Source organism: Camellia sinensis, chromosome 6 (genome assembly GCF_055761805.1).
Source record: "Camellia sinensis isolate YWXY chromosome 6, ASM5576180v1, whole genome shotgun sequence".
In the NCBI taxonomy this organism is placed as follows: domain Eukaryota; kingdom Viridiplantae; phylum Streptophyta; class Magnoliopsida; order Ericales; family Theaceae; genus Camellia; species Camellia sinensis.
Window position 1 is genome coordinate 141,445,283 of NC_138966.1, and position 18,405 is coordinate 141,463,687.

An 18,405-nucleotide genomic window follows, 5' to 3' on the forward strand; every position below is an offset into this window, starting at 1 on the left:
GCTACTAGGATTTATGCAGGATTGATAAATAAAAAATAAAAAATATATATAGATATAGATTATGGGTTTTAGTTTGAGTAAATTGTAGATTGAGCTTCAATTGATTGTGTGTTCACATGCATGCATGTATGATATTTGGTTTCGGAACCTAAATTTACAATCTAAATGTTCTTTCATATTTGGATTGCTTTCTTCAAGCAATAAGAGCAATATAGAGGCATAAAATGTGAATGAAGAAGGAAGAGTGCATCCAGATTGCAGAAATGCATCAAACCCTTATCATCAATGTAGTTTCCTCTTTGTTACAAACTTTTGTTACCCAAATTGTAACTTGAAAGCGGTTGAATTTAGTTTTCACTGAGTGGCACTATTTTCTATTATCTTCACATATTACATAGCTGAAATATTGTCTTGGTTTATCCGGTTGTTTGGAAATGTGCTTGCTGAATTTTGTCTGGCTGACCTCTATTTTCATAGAGTTGTCCAATTTATTTTTCCTATTACACATTTTTGTAAATGTAGGGTTACTGACTCTATTATATGTTTTTTAAGTTCCATGTGTTGTGATAATAATATGTCATTCAGGTGCCCTATAATGTTATAATTTTCCTTGAATTACCTAACGTCTTTGTGGACACTATCAGGAGAAATTTAGGCTACTGGTGTTAAGGTTTAGCACAGTTCAGTTGCTGCTGTTCCTAATTCACATGAAGATTTACATGATGAAATATATGATTGTGAAGATCATCCGAACGGGGACAATGATACTCTTGCCGAGGAGAATGTACAGGTTGACTTCACCAAACTCACAAAGAGGCAGAAAAAAAATGTTCAAGTTAAGGCTAAAGAGGGTAAGAGTCACTGCTGGAAATCGGGCTTTTAGCGGCGTTTTAAAAACGCCGCGATATCTATCAAAAATGCCGTTAATTCATTTTGTGGCGTTTAGTACCAAACGTCGAAGCTGCGGCCGTCGCTGTAGCTTTGCGACGTTTTAAAAACGTCGTGATATTAGTATAGGAGGCGTTTTAAAAAACGCCGCAAAATATCCCACCATACACATGCTGACGTCACAAACGATATTTAGCGACGTTTTTGAAACGCCGTTGTATCTGTGTAAAAAATATGCGCATTACTGTTGAGAGTTTAGAAGGCGTTTATAGAAACGCCGTCATATCTTCTTTTTTTTTTTTTTTTTTTTTTTTGGGTGAGATTGTGCTAATTTTATTTGATTAAATTAAAAAGAATACCTGTAAGAAAATATTGAATTTGGTTTCTCATTCAATTAATAAAAAAATACTTGTAATAAAACTAACATACAAAATATTAACTCCCATTCAAATACCTGTAATAAAACTGACAGATAAAATAATAACTCCCATTCAAATAACAAATAAAGCATTAATTCAGTTTCTCATTCAATTAATATCCAATCACCATTACCCACAAAATAACATATCCAAATCCAAAAATTATGTTTTAACATTGTCCATGTAGCTTTTGCCAGAAGGAAACAAACTGGGAGTGATTCCAGCTCTATGAAACATACTGGGTTGTCTCCTGTCCTTGAGTGATTCCAGCTCTATGAAACATACTGTCCATGTAGCTTTTCCCTATTGCCTGTTTGATAAAAGTGTCAAGTGAATCAATTGAATGTGCTCCAGATTAATATAAAAATGAATCAAATTTTATAGCCCCCATTATATTAACCCAAACATACGGCACCATCAAGTTTCATAGCAGTCTAACCATGGCAGTCATGAACAGTCTAGCACCTAAGCAGTCTAAAAATGATTCTCAAGTCTGAACACAAGGTTTCAAACTACATTTTCAACTAGCCAATCATCTTCTAACTCCAAAAATTAGGAAATTTTAGATAAGGTTTTCAAGTGAAGTCCAAAAAAAAAAAAAAAAAACAGGTTGAAAGTCATATAGGGCTACACCCACCGTACCACGTTCTTGGATGAGCAACATACTGTCAACCCTTTCTGGTTGTGCGTACCACATAAATCCACGTTTTGGGTTGGATTTGGCTGGTAGTAGAGCTTTATATTGCATTCTTTTGGACTCTACAGAGCTATTCCACAGCCTCCAATAATATTGTAACGACTGAGGTTGTTTCGGAGAGAAATATATACCTATTTTAGTCTTCCTCAGTTGTTCTTCTTTCTCAGGATCAATATGACTTCCCAAGGACTTTATTGACTCCCTCCAGCGACTCCTTGTCATCTTTATGCTGGCTCTGTAGAAAACTTCACTCAAAAAGGGGGGATCAAGGCAATGCTCTCACCAGCTGAAACACAATAAAAACCAAGATGTAATAATTGTAATTTAAGAATTTAGATTGACATTTTGAAATTGACTAGTTGAAAAGTAACAGTTAAATTAACAAAACTGTAGCAACTAGCCTAAAATGCTTTATTCCATGAATATTTGGACAGAGATGGTTGTCTAAGATTTATCAGAATCCCATATATAGACAGAAAGGAGACAAATAAAAGAATGCATTTACAGCAAAAATGTTATGTCAATGGGTTCAAATCTTATAGCCCCCATTATATTAACCCAAACATACGGCACCATCAAGTTTCATAGCAGCCTAACCATGGCAGTCATGAACAGTCTAGCACCTAAGCATAGCATTCTTGCATCAAGCAGACAAAGTTCGACAAAAACAGCAGCGAACTGTCAAATTTATCTAGTGATAGCATGCACATTGGACTACTTGCAGCTGCAGCTCATGCTGCTGCTACTAATAGCTGTTTCACTAATGCTGCTGCCTTACAAATCAAATGAACATAAACCACGAACTAGTGATATTAGTACGTTTACCTTGTTAGTTCTTCTTTTTCTTCTTATTCTTCTTCTCTTTCTTTGAAAGGTGAACCTATATTTAATAAGAGCAAGTATTGTAATTAATAAGACATGTTATTTGTCAAAAAAGCTTTGATTAAATGATTGCTCACCTCTTGGGATGAAAATGCATGAGATTGTTGTTGATGTGACATTGGTCGAACAGTGGGATGACTACTAAGTGAATCCACAACCTATCATTCAATAAGAGACTTAAGTTGTATATTAACTCTAGGCAATTTAAAGTAATAACTAGTAAGAATAATTAAAATACCTGCTGCCTATGTAATGGGTTTGATGGTGCAACAACTGGATCAACGGGCACGCCTGCAGCTTGCAATTGAGATTCCAAAAACTGAATTCGTGACTGAAAATCTGTGCGTATAGCCTGAATTTGTTTCTTCATTACTTCATTCATCTTCGACTCAAACTGCATTTGATACCGATGAAGTTGCTCTTGAACTTGTTCCTGAACTTGAGTTTGGAAGAGACGATTCTGCTCTTGTGACCGCCTATATCCACCTCCAAAAACATCAGTGGGTGACGGTCCCAATCCAAACGTCCGAACACGGCCAGGCCGCTCTGGGCCCATAACTTGTGTGAAGATTTGCTCCTGTAATGCTGCAGGGTCAGTAGAAGATCCCTCCATGTGCTCTGCTAACTCATTCATTTGAGTCTGCAAGTTTGAATTCAATAATTAGCCTCCAATATAAATATAAATCATATTAAAAGTCCAAAGATAAAGTAGTATCACATACCATAACCTCATTAACTGAATCACTATTTGACATCCCATCTTTCATGTATGCGGCCATCCACACCTGTGACCGACTAGCAGGAACCCCATTATTCTTTTTTGTCTCCTATAAATGAAAGGCAACCAAAATCTTAAGATAAATAAGAAAATTAAATAATTAAGCAATTAAATATGTGAACAAGTTAAGTAAAAAAATAAACGAATAAGCAAATTAACTCATTGAACACTAAACACTTGGGTAGTCAATTACTATTTGACCATTGTTACTGTGACTATTCCATTCATTTCTTACTTGTCTAAACTTATTGATGAGCAAGGAAATACTGTTGTCTATTTGCTGTATGCTCATGCTAGAATATGTTCTATCATCAGGAAATCTGGTAAAAACATAGAGGAATTGAGAAAGGCAAGATGCTAAAGTAACTAAAATAGCAAATAAAAAATACATTGGTTAATTAAAACATATCTAAGGCACATAATTTCAAACCATTGAACAAGCTTATATCTCTATTTATTCGGTGTTTCTCAAAAAATAAATAAATAAAGAAGACAAATCAAGGAAGTTTCATCCCACAACCTATAATTTTTTTTTCTCATGTTGCTTAAATTTTTCTGACCAGGAGGTGGCTTGAAATCTACACAAAGAAAAATCTGTAAAGCATAGATCAAAAGATTGCATAGTACAGCCTACACCTTTTGTCCATAGCCTCAATAAACCAAATATCAAATATTTAAAATTCCTACAGTAAGAAATTATTTGACACCTCGACGACAAATTAACTAGCAAGAGAAGAATCCTCAATCTGTAAATTATGTTTCTTCTTAATTTATAATTTTCAGATCTCAAGAGTTGGGGAATAGCTTTACAATATCATTGATTCAATCATCTGCAAGTATGGTACAGAATTCAACAGAAAGAACCTCAAAACACAAGCATGGGAGAGAGAGAGAGAGAGAGAGAGGATGGTGCTTCACCATTCAGGAAGAAACGAGAAAAGCCTAAACAGAACATAACTTACTAGATTCTGCAGACATAGCTGATATAAGAGGACAATAAATTCCACTTGTAGGAACAGCTCTTGTCCCTTTGCCTGCCCAATAAAAGCGAATTTCTATAGTCTTGTTCTTCACAACTATGTTGTTAAATGTCAAATATTCGTCATCCAAGACTCTGAAAGGATCGATTGCCTCTGAAAATTATCTCAGCAAAATGAAGGGTCACTGTATAGCTCCCATTTGCTAAGCAACGCCCATAATAAGAGGCAGAGGGGAGACACAAGCTCTTGTGTACAATCGAGAGTAGTTCATTGTGAGAACAGATACATTTTTGGCTATATAGTAGCCTGCAGTTCTACTGGCGTCCCAGAAGTGTCCAGTGTTACTAAATCCCCAAATAGAACTTGAACCTTAAGAGGGTCTAAACAAAAGGGGCAGATACTCAATTGCTGCATTCTCATGTCTCAATTACAATAATTCAACACGCGAAATATTATATTTAAAGAATCTAATACCTCAGATAAATTGTTTAGTTGACCAATTAGAATTGAGAGTTAGTATGCAAGCTAACTGTCATCTGATAAAACTTTGACTCAATCCAAACACACTTATCAAGCAAGCGTATGTGAAAGAAGCACTAGCTTAACTCAAATTTACATCATCAAATTAGATACAAAGTCCATTTACAAGTACAAAATTCCCCATCATCTATATACACCAATAAGTGTGGAAGGCACTATCTTAACTCAAATTTACATTATCAAATTACATACAAAGTCCATTTACAAGTACAAACCCGTGTAATGATCCCAGACAGTAAGTTTTCACGGCAAAATCCATGATACCACTAATGGGAAGTTGGGTAGATACCCGTGCAACCAGCTGTGTCTGATACGTTTTTGAAACCCACTGCACATCCAATCTTTATTTGGGTGATTTATCCATGTTGACTCATTGCAGCTGGACGCTAAGATAAAATTAGATGGATATGTTATTATCTATAATGTGAAATCCAGTTTATCGGGGATGGAAGTGTGTATGACTAGGGATTTTGAGTTGCTATGCAGAAGCAGTCTTGGCAAACTATCGTCTAACTTCTCCTATAACTCAACACAAGAATGTTGAACAAGATCATACGAATATTAGCCAAGATCATACGAATATTGCCGAAGTCTTTTCAATTTTTTCCTTATCTGCTTTTGGAGTCTTATCTTATTGTTAACACACTATCAGTTACTTTTTCCATTTTTTTTTTTTTTTTTTTTTTTTGAGTGCAGAATTTATGTCTGGTAGAAGTGTGTATGACTCTCCACAAACAAAAGGGTACATTTAAACTACCATCTTTACTAAGAGTAGCAATTGATAAATCGAGGGGTATGCACTCGGTCACCTTAGTCACGAGCACTTCATTTTCAAAATGCAAAGCAGATTCTAGTCTCAAACCATACATTGGTTAATTAAAACATATCTAAGGCACATAATTTCAAACCATTGAGCAGGGAAAATTCGAGACATAGATAATCAAAGGTAATATATTTTAAACTATAAGCTTGTTCTTACTGTGTGTTGGATTGGCTAAAAAACCCCTAATTGTTGTGAGTATTGCTTCGAAACATAGATAATCAAAGGTAAAATTCGAGGAATCCTACATGCATATAGGAGAGAAACAGTCCTACATGTATATAGGAGAGAAGCAGTGTTCCTGGTCCATGTATAACAATTTTCATTTTGCTGAGATAGTAGCATTTTTCTGTGCAAACTGCAAACAGCAGTGCTGTCTGGGATTTGGGGACCATTTTATTATAGTCTATTAGTAGTGCATGTACCTAAAAATAAATCACAACTTTTTCAAACTTATGCTAATCAAGTGGATGCTTCCTCCTTCAGGTACCCTCAAGATGAACATTGATGGATGCTATAGAATTGCCAAACCTGGAGGCTTTGGAGGACTGATTAGAGATGAAAAGGGAGCATGGATTTGTGGCTTCTATGGCAGACTAGAAAACTGTACCAGCCTTGAGACAGAGCTATGGGCTATGTACAAAGGCCTTACCATTATCCTCTAAAAGGGCTTCAACAAAGTGACTATCGAAACAGATGTGGAGGAAGTGGTGAAATTGCTTGTAGAACTGAGGGAAAACATCTTCTCAAAGGCTTAGTGGAAATAACAAAAGAAAGCAAATAGAAATAACAAAAGATAATAAATAGAAAGGTCAACACTTGAATATTGTGTTTATTATTTTATCAAAGAAAGCAATTTTTTCTTAAAAGCACTTAGTAAAATGAACATTTCTTATTCTATGGATCATAAGAGTGAAAATAATTTCAAATCATATTGACTAGTCTGAAATAGTATGTAATGGAAATAATTATTTTATGATGCAGGTGCTTGGAAAATGAAACAATAGGGATGATGATGACAAGTCAACTGAAATTTATTTAAGATGTTATAAAAAATTAACAAACTTTGAGACAGTGTAAGCAAACTTTGAGAGAATAATTATACCTCCAGTCGAACTACTGAGAAAGGCTTTCGGCCTGTTCTATGATGCAATGTCTTCTTCTTCCGGATTTTTCTATTCTTCTTGCTTGATTTCTGTCAAATATGAAATTTATTTAAGATGTTATAAAAAATTATCATATATAAGCATTTTTTCACATAAATAAAATTTTACCGATGCACTCTGAGTGCCCCAATAATAGACCAAAGCCCGCCACTGATCCTCATGTACTCTATCTGGTTGATGAGCCAACCTTTCTGCATCATTCTTGAAGGGTTTGTATCCTATTGTTTTCACTCGACTTTTCCAATCTCTCCATTTCTTTCCAAATGAAGCCATTATTGTTCTCTTCATGGATTCATCTGCATCCGTATGAGCCTGCATCACAATTATAGACACTTGTAATATGCAATGTCAACTACACTTGTAATATGCATTTCATATGGAATACAATTGTAACTTATTTCATATTAAATATCCATATATACCTTTATCTCCCTCCATATGTTATCTTTGTTTTGTTTTGGAACATAATGCCAAGTCATAAAAGTGAGTGGTGCAAGACTCCCATCTCGTGCCAAAACGCCCAAATGTGAAGCAAGGGATGTGTGTCCTTCAACTACTTGATTCAACTCATTTGGAACAACTTTTAAAATGCCATCTTCACTAGTACCCCATTGACCATGCACATATGTGGGACCCCTTGTCTGCTTTTGTGTGGCTTGACTTGAGCTAGGACCTACAAAACAATAGTAGTAAGCTTCAAATTTCAATTGAATATCTGAATTATGCTTTTAATTTCAATAAATTTCAACATATCATACCATGGGGTGTTAAAATTCTGCTATCCTTGCTTCTATACCACACATTATGCTTTTAATTATCCAAACTCAATTTTTTTAAAAATAACCATGCATTATGTATGATAGATAGGACTACAAATCTAACTCAAAAACACCATAAGAAAATATCAAGCAAAGTTGATACATACCAGCTGAAACAGAGCCATGTGATGTACTACCGCTACGTGATGTGGTAGGAAGACTGCCTGGTGGATGCCATGATGCCGGTGGATCGGGTATGACTTTCATCTTGAGTGTGGTCTGAGTCTCATCTGAACTAGAACTACTAGAGCTTGATTGCTCACTTTCACTAGAAGAATGGTCGAAGCTAGAACTCATAGATAATATCTATAAAAAAACTACAAACATAAGAGTGAGGACATGATAATCTATAAATATCTACTGCATTCAAAACAAAATAAGAGTACATGAAAGGTAAAAATGGCCATTTAAAGAAAGGTACAAAGGTACAAAAGCAAAGATTTTATTAATATGAATATCCATACAGAAAACACACATGTAAAAGTGAATATGCGGCCAATTACAATATCAGATCAATTCTTCGTCATCTTCAAATTGTGCCTCTGTCGATGCTTCAAGAGGTCCAATAGTTTCATCAACAGTTGTTCCATCAATACCTTTCCTAACCCAATCCATGTCCTCCTCACAAGTGAAGGAAGCTACATCTAACTCTTGATCACCAAATCTTTCTACTTCGTTGTGATGTAGTCCTTCATCAATAGTTGGTTGTTCTCCACACACCTCATACAAGTCTCTAGGTTTCATCTTGAGTACAACGTTCCAATCTTCATCAACAGAATCATTAACATAAAAGACTTGTTGTGCTTGAGATGCTAGGATGAATGGCTCATCACTGTCTTGTTTTTTCGCATATAACAAGTGATTGAAATTAACAAGTGTAAAACCAAAATCATCTTGCTTGAGTCCCTTATTGTTATCAATCCAGTTGCACATGAATAACATGTATCTATGGTCGTGTGAGTAATACAATTCAATAATATCTGTCACATATCCATAGTACGCTACATCACCTTCCACTGGATTAATGTCTTTCGCACTTGCATAGCTAGAAGTCTTTGCCTTCACCATAACCCCACTATTCTGAGTTTTTCTTCTCAACTCACAACTCTTAGTATGATACCTAGTACCATTAATTATATACCCATTAAATCTGGTGGCCTTTTGGCTGGGTCCCAAAGCCAAAATTTTAATCTCTTCTGACAACGCTACATTTTCAGTAGCTAATAGCTCAGCAACCTATTTTTCAAAAAAAGTTATCAATATTAAACATCAATTAACAACTTCAAAAATATAGAAGCACATGGATTGCAAAAATATAGAAGACTTGTGCTTAACATGCACTTACATGAGAATTGAACCATTTGGGAAACTCATCATTGTGACGACGATCCACATCATAATCTCTAAGACGACGATGCGACCGCTTAATAAATTCACGATGTTCCCTACACAATTAAACTACTTGTAAAATGCACGATAATTATAGTTGGTATAAATACATTCACAATGAGACAAAGGTTGCATCTATCTTACTCTCGATATGGGACAACCGCAGCAATGTTAAATAACATATACCGATGAGCCTGTACCCATGTTGTGTTATCAAGAACAAACCCTTTTCCTTTTCCTAAAGCCCGCCCCATTAATATCTCAGGATTGTCACTAACATCGCAATTCCTTAATGGTCGATGCAATTTCGACTCAACATCATGCAAGTACCTTGAGCAAAATGTCATACATTCTTCGACCAAGTATCCCTGTGCAATTGAACCTTCAGGATGACTTCGATTACGCATGTATGATTTCAGCGTCATAAGGTACCTATAAACAAAAAGATGCATACATGACTTCCAAGTATAAACAATCAAATATATACAAAATGGACATTGGAGTAGATTACACACCTTTCTATAAAGTACATCCATCGATATTGCACTGGACCGGCAATCTTCGCTTCCTCTGCTAGGTGAATGGGTAAGTGCTCCATTATATCGAAAAATGATGGAGGAAAAATTCTCTCAAGATGGCAAAGTGTAAGAGCGATTTGGGACTGAAGACGATTTAGACCATCCACCTCTAGGGTTTTCAAACACAAATGCCTGAAGAAATTGCTTAACTCAATTAATGGTTCAACCATTTTCTTCGGTAACAAATTTCTCACTGCTATTGGAAGTATTTGTTGCATGAGTATATGGTTATCATGACTTTTCAGTCCAGATATGCTCCGCTGTTTGAGGTTAACCCGACGAGAAATATTGGATGCGTAACCATCTGGAACTTTGATATTCTTTAGAAGTGTGCAGAATAGACTTTTCTCTCTATTGTTCATGGCAAAACATGCAGGAGGCAAATAATACTTGTTCCCAACCCTTTTCTGAGGATGTAGTGCCTTCCGAATTCCCATATCTTGCAAATCTCGACGAGTATTTAAATTGTCCTTCCCTTTCCCATCAACATTTAATATCGTCCACAATACATTATCACACACGTTCTTTTCAATGTGCATCACATCAAGATTGTGGCGAATCAAATTATGCTCCCAATATGATAGCTCAAAGAAAATACTCTTCTTCTTCCAATTATGACCCGAGTCCTCATTTTCCTCCTTTTCTTTCCCCTTTCTATTCCGTTTGCTAGATTGTTGACGCTTAGAATTCAATTTGAACTTAGGGCCTAGTTGTTGTAGCACATTAGCCCCTGATAACCGAGTTGGACATGATTCGAATTCACAAGTGCCATCAAAAGACGCACTAGCTTTCCGAAATTTGTGACCCCCATTCAACCAGCGACGATGCCCCATGTAACATAATTTCCTTCCGTTCTTCAAATATCGAGAACGAGTATGTGTGTTACAACAAGGACAAGCTAAAGCACCTTTCGTGCTCCACCCAGACAAAATTGCATAGGCAGGAAAATCATTTATAGTCCACAATAACACAGCATGCATTCGGAACATCTGATTAGTTTCCGCATCATACGTGTCAACACCGTTTTCCCACAGTTCTTTCAATTCATCTACTACAAGGCGTAAGTAGACGTCAATATTATTTCCAGGTGAAGAAGGACCATCGATGAGCAATGTCATCATCATATGAGGCTGCTTCATGCACAACCATGGTGGCAAATTGTATGGCATTATAATAACTGGCCAACTGCTATGAGAGACATTCATTGCCTTGAATGGATTGAATCCATCCGCTGCTAAACCCAGTCTGACATTGCGAGGCTCACTCGCAAACTTGGGATACAAATTATCAAAATTTTTCCAAACTGGAGAGTCAGCAGGATGTCTCATTTTGCCATCATCAATTCGGCCCTCTGCATGCCATCTCATTAACGAAGATGTTTTGGATGACATAAACAATCTTTGAAGCCTTGGAATCAATGGAAAGTATCTAACAATCTTATGCGGAATTCTTTGTTGCTTCTTCTTAACATCATTCTCCTCCCCCTCAAACTGTTTGTATCTAGGCATATGACACACTATGCAATCATCCATACCAGCTGTTTCCTTCCAATATAGTGAACAATCCCTTGGGCATGCATGTACCTTATGATAATCGAGGCCCAAGTCCCTAAGAAGTTTCCTAGTTGCATAAAATGACTTTGGCAAAGTTTCACCCTTTGGGAACGAATCCTTCAAAAGCTCGAGCAACATCGTGAAAGACTTGTCACTCCATCCACTAAGGCACTTGATGTGCAATAACCGAACAATAAATGAGAGCGTTGAAAACTTCTGACACTCAGGATATAACTCTCTTTCGGCCTCTTTCAATAAATTGAAGAATTTTTCGGTTTTCTCATCTGGACCTTGTTTAATACCAGAACTTGCTGCCTCGTGACATGATAATCTATAGATATACTGTACTTTTTTAAATGCACATCATTTTCTCAATTAAGTATAGTCAAGTGTTGTGCATCCTCATATGCAATTCACCTAAACACCCCCGAATTTTCTCACCTGATCAAGTTTCTTGATAACGACCACATTTCCTATATTTCTAATTGTATGGCGTGTTCATTGTTCCAATCGAAAGCTACCAGCAAAGTGTGCTCATGAATGGTATAAAACCCTTTTTAGTTGACCTGCCTAAACGACAACGGACAATTTGCAAATGACTAAGCATTGATTAAATAAATTATTTATGAATCCTAATATAATATATAGTTGTGTTTTTTTTCACAAAATTTTTTCACCAGCCAAGATCGCATTCTAACATATGGTCTTTTCTGGTATTGGTGAGGGTGGATTTGGGTTTTCTCTCAAGCAATTCATATTAATCAACTGATGCTCTATGCTACCTAACGTAAAATCCTATTGCTAAATAGACAGGTATTCATTATTGCCCTCCCATGTGGTTCGAAGATTAGTGCATGATAGCAAAAATTAAATAAATCTGTGGAAGGGTCAAAGTGGGTTTTCCCTTTAAATTTTATTCTAGTACTTAAATAAACGTTTTATTTTAATGATTCTCTATTTGTTATTTTGTCCTCCTTATATGGTTGTAACAGTGTTTCTTGTTCCATTAGCTGTCTCCAATGGATGAACAAGTATGCATGCTAGATATTCTTTATTTATTTATTTTAATTTCTAAAACACTTTAAATATGTTGTTTAATGGTTTTCCAGGCCTTGGTTTTATTATTATAAATCAAGCAAAAATAATCTGCTAATTAAGGTTGAGCATATGACTTATTGAGCTTTTTAGGCCTTGGTTTTATTATTATAAATCAAGCAAAAATAATGATATGAAACCTTATATGAAGAACCTGTATAGTAATTATTCGGAATTGAAAGCATTGGCTGTCGTTGTCATATAATCTGCTAATTAAGAGACTACAATTTACATTCTTCTATCAGACACGTAAAGAAGCAAAGCAGAGGATACACAAATTGTTCAAATATCAATATCTATTACTGTCTGTAAAAAAAAATTATGCAAGAAATTGAATTAAGCTAGATTTTTTCTCAATATGATGAATACAAAATCACAATCCATTCCAAGATATAATGAACTGTTCTATATTTTAGAATTCAAAATAATAATAATCATAATGTAAACAGATATTCTACCTAAATATCTAAGCTACACTGATTGATCAATCCAAACTGATGCTAATTTAGGGTAATAAAAAAACAGAGATTAAAATTCAACATGCTAGGAAAATTCAACATGCTAATTTAGGGGGAAAAAACAAGCGAATCTGAAGCGATGGTGCTCACCTTGGTAGATGATGGTGCTCACTTTCCTCGCTGAATGAATCTGAGATTGAATCACCGAGCTTTGAAATCGAGAGAGAACTTCGAAATCGCCGAACGAATCTGAGATTGAATCACCGAGCTGAAGAAGGTTGAACTTCGAAATCACGTTCAATCGATCAATAGATCTTCAATCGATCGATCTGATCTAGATAAAACCTAGCAAACTCGAACATGAACTAGAGATAGATTAATCGATTACTAAATGAAGGGGTTTGAATCGAGAGAAACGAAAGGGTTTGAAGCAAGAGAGAGTGAAATCACGGGTTCGATGGAGAGGGTTGAGAGAGAGAGAGATCTGAATCAGGTTTTGTTCAGATCGGGGCTTCGATCTGAATCATTTTTTATTTAAGCTTCGATGGAGAGGGGTGAGAGAGAGAGACCTGTGCGCATGTATTAAGGGTTGAGAGATCTGTGCGTATGTAGGCTCTGATTCAAAATAAGGTTTTCACAGAGAGGGGCGCGTGTGGGTCACCACATTCGGAGGCGTTTTTAAACGCCTCCCATTATAAAACGGTGTCGTTTTGTTAAATAGAATAGGCGGCGTTTTATAAAACGCCGTTAAATAATCATAACAGTGACGTTTAAATAAACGTCGTTACAAAAACGCCACAAAATTCTCTTTTTCCTGTAGTGAGTGAATCAGTATTTGCCCTTATCTTTACATTATTTTGATCTTCTTGTCATTATCATTTTCCTAATCCCATATAGGTCTATGGTTCTCTGCATGCAGAATGAGGCTAGAAAAGCCAATCAAACTGCCATGGTGGCAGAGAAGAAGAGAATGGAAGCTCTGCCAGAGTCTAAGGGTGTTTCTAAACAAAAATGGATTGAGGAGAGGAAGAAAAAAATTGGCAAGCTTTTGGATTCGAATGGTTTGGATATGACTAAGGCATATATATGCTAGTCCATAGGGGTTAAAAAGAGCCTGCTCCGTTTGGTTGGAATGGTATGATTAGTTATTTTTGGTTATGTAATTATATATTTCAGGTTGTATGTCATGCGTAACTTAATTCATTTTCTTAAATGTTATTTGCACATATATTTTCAACTTTGGAATGCAGCTAAACTCAACAAAAGTCTTTGTCCCAATTACTTGGGGTTAACTAAAGGGATCCATTTCCACCAATTGCTTCTATTTGCAGTCTTATCAATCTGTATCTGGGAGATTGGGAACAGAATGTCATGCTTCCCTGAACTGCATAAACTTTGATTAACTCATTGCTTACTTGCACGAGCACTATAACGAACCATATCTTCTTGGAAGAGAACTTTTTAGTTGGTTGGATAAAATGAAAGAATAATTGTTGTTACATGGTCAAATAAACAGCATAATACAGTGTTGAATTATTGGTATAGTACATATCTTAGTATATGTCTACATCCTCATGGGTTCAAGCTATTTTACATATATTGTGCTTGGAAGGCTGGAAATAGATATTTTGTTGAAAACTTCTTTAATTCTCCAATATAAAGATAAGCTTAAGTTACCTTCTTTTTTTTTCCCCCCACCTTCTTTGAGCCATTCAACATTGACATTTGATACCTTATATGTATGTACTGAAATACATTGCCTTGCTTGAAAAGTTTTTAATCAGAAAACATTGTACAATGCATACAAGAAACTGTCAAAGAACATTGAGATTGACATCGAAGAGTATAATAAAATGAAAGAAGTTGATCCAGCATTCTACAGAAAAGCTTCAAGCCTCCAATATGGAAAGGTAAGCGTTTTAATTGAGGAAATTATGTGCTTCTGGCTAAAATGGTTCAATTTAGAGAAAGTTGAATAGAACAAAAGAATTCTACTCATATTTGACAGGCACCAAAGTTGCCGAGGACAAGATTAAAAGGATGGTGAAGGAACTCAAGGACAGAGATGAGAAGCAGGAGGAGATGGTTTCATGATGAGAAAGATATTGATTCGATCAATGACCGTAATGAACATTTCAATAAGAAGATTGAGCGAGCCTTTGGGAGATACACACTGGAGATGAAGAATAACTTTGACAGAGGAACTGCTTTACCTAAGGTACTTGAGGATTGTAGGGCCATCTCTTGTTATGGAGGCATGCTCCATTGTTTTCTCTGTGATTCTAAATATGTTTACTGCATGGGAGGTGATATGTGGATATCGACTATATTTGTAATGGCTGAATCTAGAAAACAATAGAAACTAATTTTGATTTTCTATTGTGCCCAACTGTGCTCCTATGTTTATTATCATCACAATTTGTTGATTCCTGTTTGTCATCCTCTTTTTTTTTTTTTTTTGCAGGTTTATACTTCTATAACCAAGCATTATATTCTAAAAGGGGAGAAATAGCTGCTGCTCCCAAAATTCTTCTTCCATTTTTAAAAGGAACAGTGGAGAAACCAATCACAGCCACAATCTGATATTTTCTTTCTGGTGAGTGCAAATGGTTGTTGTATTGCTGGTGTCACATACAATGATCAATTATTCGTAGCCTTTAGTGAGAGATTTATAAAGTGATTCATGAATATTAAATTGGTCACCAAAATGATTGCCATGTTTGATTACGAAGAGATATCAATACTTGAGAGTACTATAATGGAATGAGATGAATAGTATTTGTTAGGCATACCTCATTGACGGTTAATGCATGTTGAAGTGTGCGGCACTTATGGAAGGGTGGAGATCACCATTTGCTAGTATGATCAGTAGTGTTAAGTAAGTGTTCTTCTGATTTGATTTGGATAGGAATTTTGCATTATGTGTCCTAATGTATTTTATTGGCCCAGTGAATATTCATTTGTTCTACTAATGATGCAGAATAACACAAATAAGCCAACAGCATGCCATTATGTGTCCTAACGTATTTTATTGGCCCAGTGAATATTCATTTGTTCTACTAATGATGCAGAATAACACAAATAAGCCAACAGCATTCATTATGCTCTCCGCTTCTCTCCTTCTATTGACAACCTTGGGAAGGTTAGAACTTTTGTCTCTCCAGCATTCATCTGCCAAATAAATTTGGAATCTAGTTCCAGTTACAATTGAATTGATCTTACCAAAATTCTGAATGCTCCTTAGAATTTTATTACAAATTTTGGGACTTCCTGTGTTGAATTGATAATTATTATAATTAATCAAACATTTGCCACCATGCATGGTTTTGGATCTATTACTCCATTTGAAATGGAATGACAAAATTTTTAAAATCTCATTAGCATTTAAAACCTTACGAGGTTTGTACAGAATATTGCTCCGAGTATGATGTAGGTGGTAATTTACTTTTGAGAGGCCTCCTACGGGATATTCCTGTTAAATTAGGTTCTGAGAATACATGACAGTGAGACCGCAGAAGCTGATGGATCGACTGAGATCCCATGGAGGAAGATACATTGCTCTTCATCTGAGATATGAGAAAGACATGTTATCTTTCACTGGCTGTACTCATGGTCTTACTAATGCAGAATCTGAAGAGCTAAGAATAATGAGGTAAATATCTTGTATATATATACATGCAAAATTTTATTTATCAAAAAAATGATGATATACCTATGTACAGATGTACGTATGTGATTTCATACATTTGTACATGTCTAGGCTATATGTTGACAAGTGGCAAAACTTCCTGCCTCTGCATTGGATGTAATGTACTTCCACTAGAAGATGAAGAAGATAAATTCAACAGAACAGAGAAAATGAGGCTTTTGTCCATTAACCCCCTGAAGAGGTAGGAATATTTCTTCAAGCTCTCGGTTACCCTCCATCAACATTGATTTATATTGCTGCTAGGGATAGTTTGTGATGTTCTAGGCTAAATTCAATGATGACACCTACTTTCTTATTTTCATTGATATGTGATATAAGTATTGCTGCCTGAATTCTGAAAAAATCCACTGAAGTAACATTTGATTTTAATTGATGTATTTAAAGTCTGAACATGAATTGTTTCTATTCTTGAGTGTGCAATGTATTGTTTCTTATTTTTAATTTTGTTTTCAAGCTTAGTTTATTTATTATTTTAATAAACATCAATTATTAGTTCTTAATAATTGTTTGATAGGTATTTTTTTTGTTCAACCGTATAAAATTAGCACAATTTAAAAATTAAAAAAAAGGTTATGGCGGCGTTTAAAAAACGTCACTATATCCCACCCCAACGGTTAGATTTTTAAAAGGTAAAAATGTCTATGACGGCGTTTTCAAAAACGTCGCTAAATGTCATAGTGATGTCATAGAGCCGTTAGGTAGGACATTTGGCGGCGTTTTTAAAAACGCAAACGCCGCCTATACTAATATAACGACGTTTCTCAAACGCCATAAAGCTATAGCGACGGCCGCGTCATCGGCGTTTGGTACTAAACGTCACAAAAATAAATAACGACGTTTTTAGTACTTATAGCGGCGTTTAAAAAACGCCGCTAAAAGTGAATTTTCCAGCAGTGCTACCCAAGCAGCTTCTAGAAGGCTCTAGGAAGAGTTATCATATTCCTCAAAAAAAAAATTAATAATGATGATGATGGTGATGATGATGGTGCACAGCCGGTCATTTGGCAAGATATCTGGTAATAAATAATAAAATTTCATATTTCATATTCAAAAAAAAAAAAATGGTGTAGCAACTTTTCATCCAGCAGGATGTCCAATCACTTTTAAAAATAAATAATAAATTATTATATAATATGTGAACAGTGTATTGCTACATGTAATAATTTATTGTAGTAATGTCAAATTTAATTTTGATATAGTAAGACCGATGAAAGAGTGATTTTGCACCTTACTAAGAGAATTTTATTTTAAAATCATGATAACAAGTCTGATGTGAATGCTCTAAATGTACAGCTTAACTTTCATTTTAACGTGCTCCCTAATTTTATCTAACTTCGACCAAAGTGATTGGGCCATATTAGTTGGGCTTGGTTGTAAAGGTGGACCCAAGATTTTTATTCTACGTGAGCAATTTATTTTGTCAAACCTCTATATACGCTGCACCATTCAATCAGCAATTGCCTGGACGTGTGTTTGTGATGAGTCCTCCTTCAGATGTGCATGCTTTGGTACAAAATAAAAATAAAAATAGGGGAGTCATGGACCAGTCCTTTAAATTTGATTTAATTCCTATGAGATCTTAACCCAAAATAATTTAGCACTTCATTCCATTTTACCCTTGTCATTTAGTCCACA

General features: G+C 35.5%; 2 protein-coding genes, 1 long non-coding RNA gene and 1 pseudogene across 5 annotated transcripts; 1 reads left to right on the forward strand and 3 right to left on the reverse strand.

Annotated features, from left to right (window-relative positions):
* Positions 1–184: 184 nt before the first annotated feature.
* Positions 185–15,515, forward strand: LOC114307794 (uncharacterized; annotated as a pseudogene). The gene is made up of 4 exons (XR_014333160.1): positions 185–851; positions 13,981–14,196; positions 14,835–14,975; positions 15,070–15,515. The product of XR_014333160.1 is annotated as an uncharacterized LOC114307794 (transcript).
* LOC145792930 (uncharacterized) lies at positions 1,355–2,290 on the reverse strand. The gene is made up of 2 exons (XR_014333161.1): positions 2,136–2,290; positions 1,355–1,617 (listed from the first exon to the last, which is right to left on the reverse strand). It is a non-coding gene; the product is annotated as an uncharacterized LOC145792930 (long non-coding RNA).
* Positions 2,830–13,877, reverse strand: LOC114323231 (uncharacterized). 2 transcript variants are annotated; one of them, XM_082874928.1, is made up of 9 exons: positions 13,212–13,877; positions 8,096–8,294; positions 7,593–7,843; positions 7,279–7,482; positions 7,110–7,199; positions 3,609–3,713; positions 3,125–3,526; positions 2,964–3,044; positions 2,830–2,884 (listed from the first exon to the last, which is right to left on the reverse strand). In XM_082874928.1, the coding sequence occupies exons 2-9, from the start codon at positions 8,283–8,285 to the stop codon at positions 2,834–2,836; spliced, it is 1,374 nt and encodes a 457-aa protein (XP_082731054.1). In that variant the 5' UTR covers positions 8,286–8,294; positions 13,212–13,877; the 3' UTR covers positions 2,830–2,833. The 2 variants fall into 2 exon arrangements, with proteins under 2 accessions (XP_082731054.1, XP_082731055.1); XM_082874929.1 differs by having other exon boundaries at positions 8,096–8,305; positions 13,212–13,633.
* Positions 8,418–11,978, reverse strand: LOC145792536 (uncharacterized). Its single transcript, XM_082873205.1, has 5 exons — positions 11,950–11,978; positions 9,893–11,839; positions 9,522–9,809; positions 9,334–9,433; positions 8,418–9,224 (listed from the first exon to the last, which is right to left on the reverse strand). The coding sequence occupies exons 1-5, from the start codon at positions 11,976–11,978 to the stop codon at positions 8,496–8,498; spliced, it is 3,093 nt and encodes a 1,030-aa protein (XP_082729331.1). The 3' UTR covers positions 8,418–8,495.
* Positions 15,516–18,405: the final 2,890 nt, after the last annotated feature.

Excerpts from the sequence above, each read along its gene's own strand:
- LOC114323231 (XM_082874928.1), bottom strand. The coding sequence starts at position 8,285 with ATGAGTTCTAGCTTCGACCATTCTTCTAGTGAAAGTGAGCAATCAAGC. Across the intron at positions 7,200-7,278 it reads GGGGCACTCAGAGTGCATCG|AAATCAAGCAAGAAGAATAG; the intron begins GTAAAATTTTAT and ends CATATTTGACAG. Across the intron at positions 3,045-3,124 it reads ACCCATTACATAGGCAGCAG|GTTGTGGATTCACTTAGTAG; the intron begins GTATTTTAATTA and ends ATTGAATGATAG.
- LOC145792536 (XM_082873205.1), bottom strand. The coding sequence starts at position 11,978 with ATGTGGTCGTTATCAAGAAACTTGATCAG. Across the intron at positions 9,810-9,892 it reads TGGATGTACTTTATAGAAAG|GTACCTTATGACGCTGAAAT; the intron begins GTGTGTAATCTA and ends TTTTGTTTATAG. Across the intron at positions 9,225-9,333 it reads CCAAATGGTTCAATTCTCAT|GTTGCTGAGCTATTAGCTAC; the intron begins GTAAGTGCATGT and ends TTTGAAAAATAG.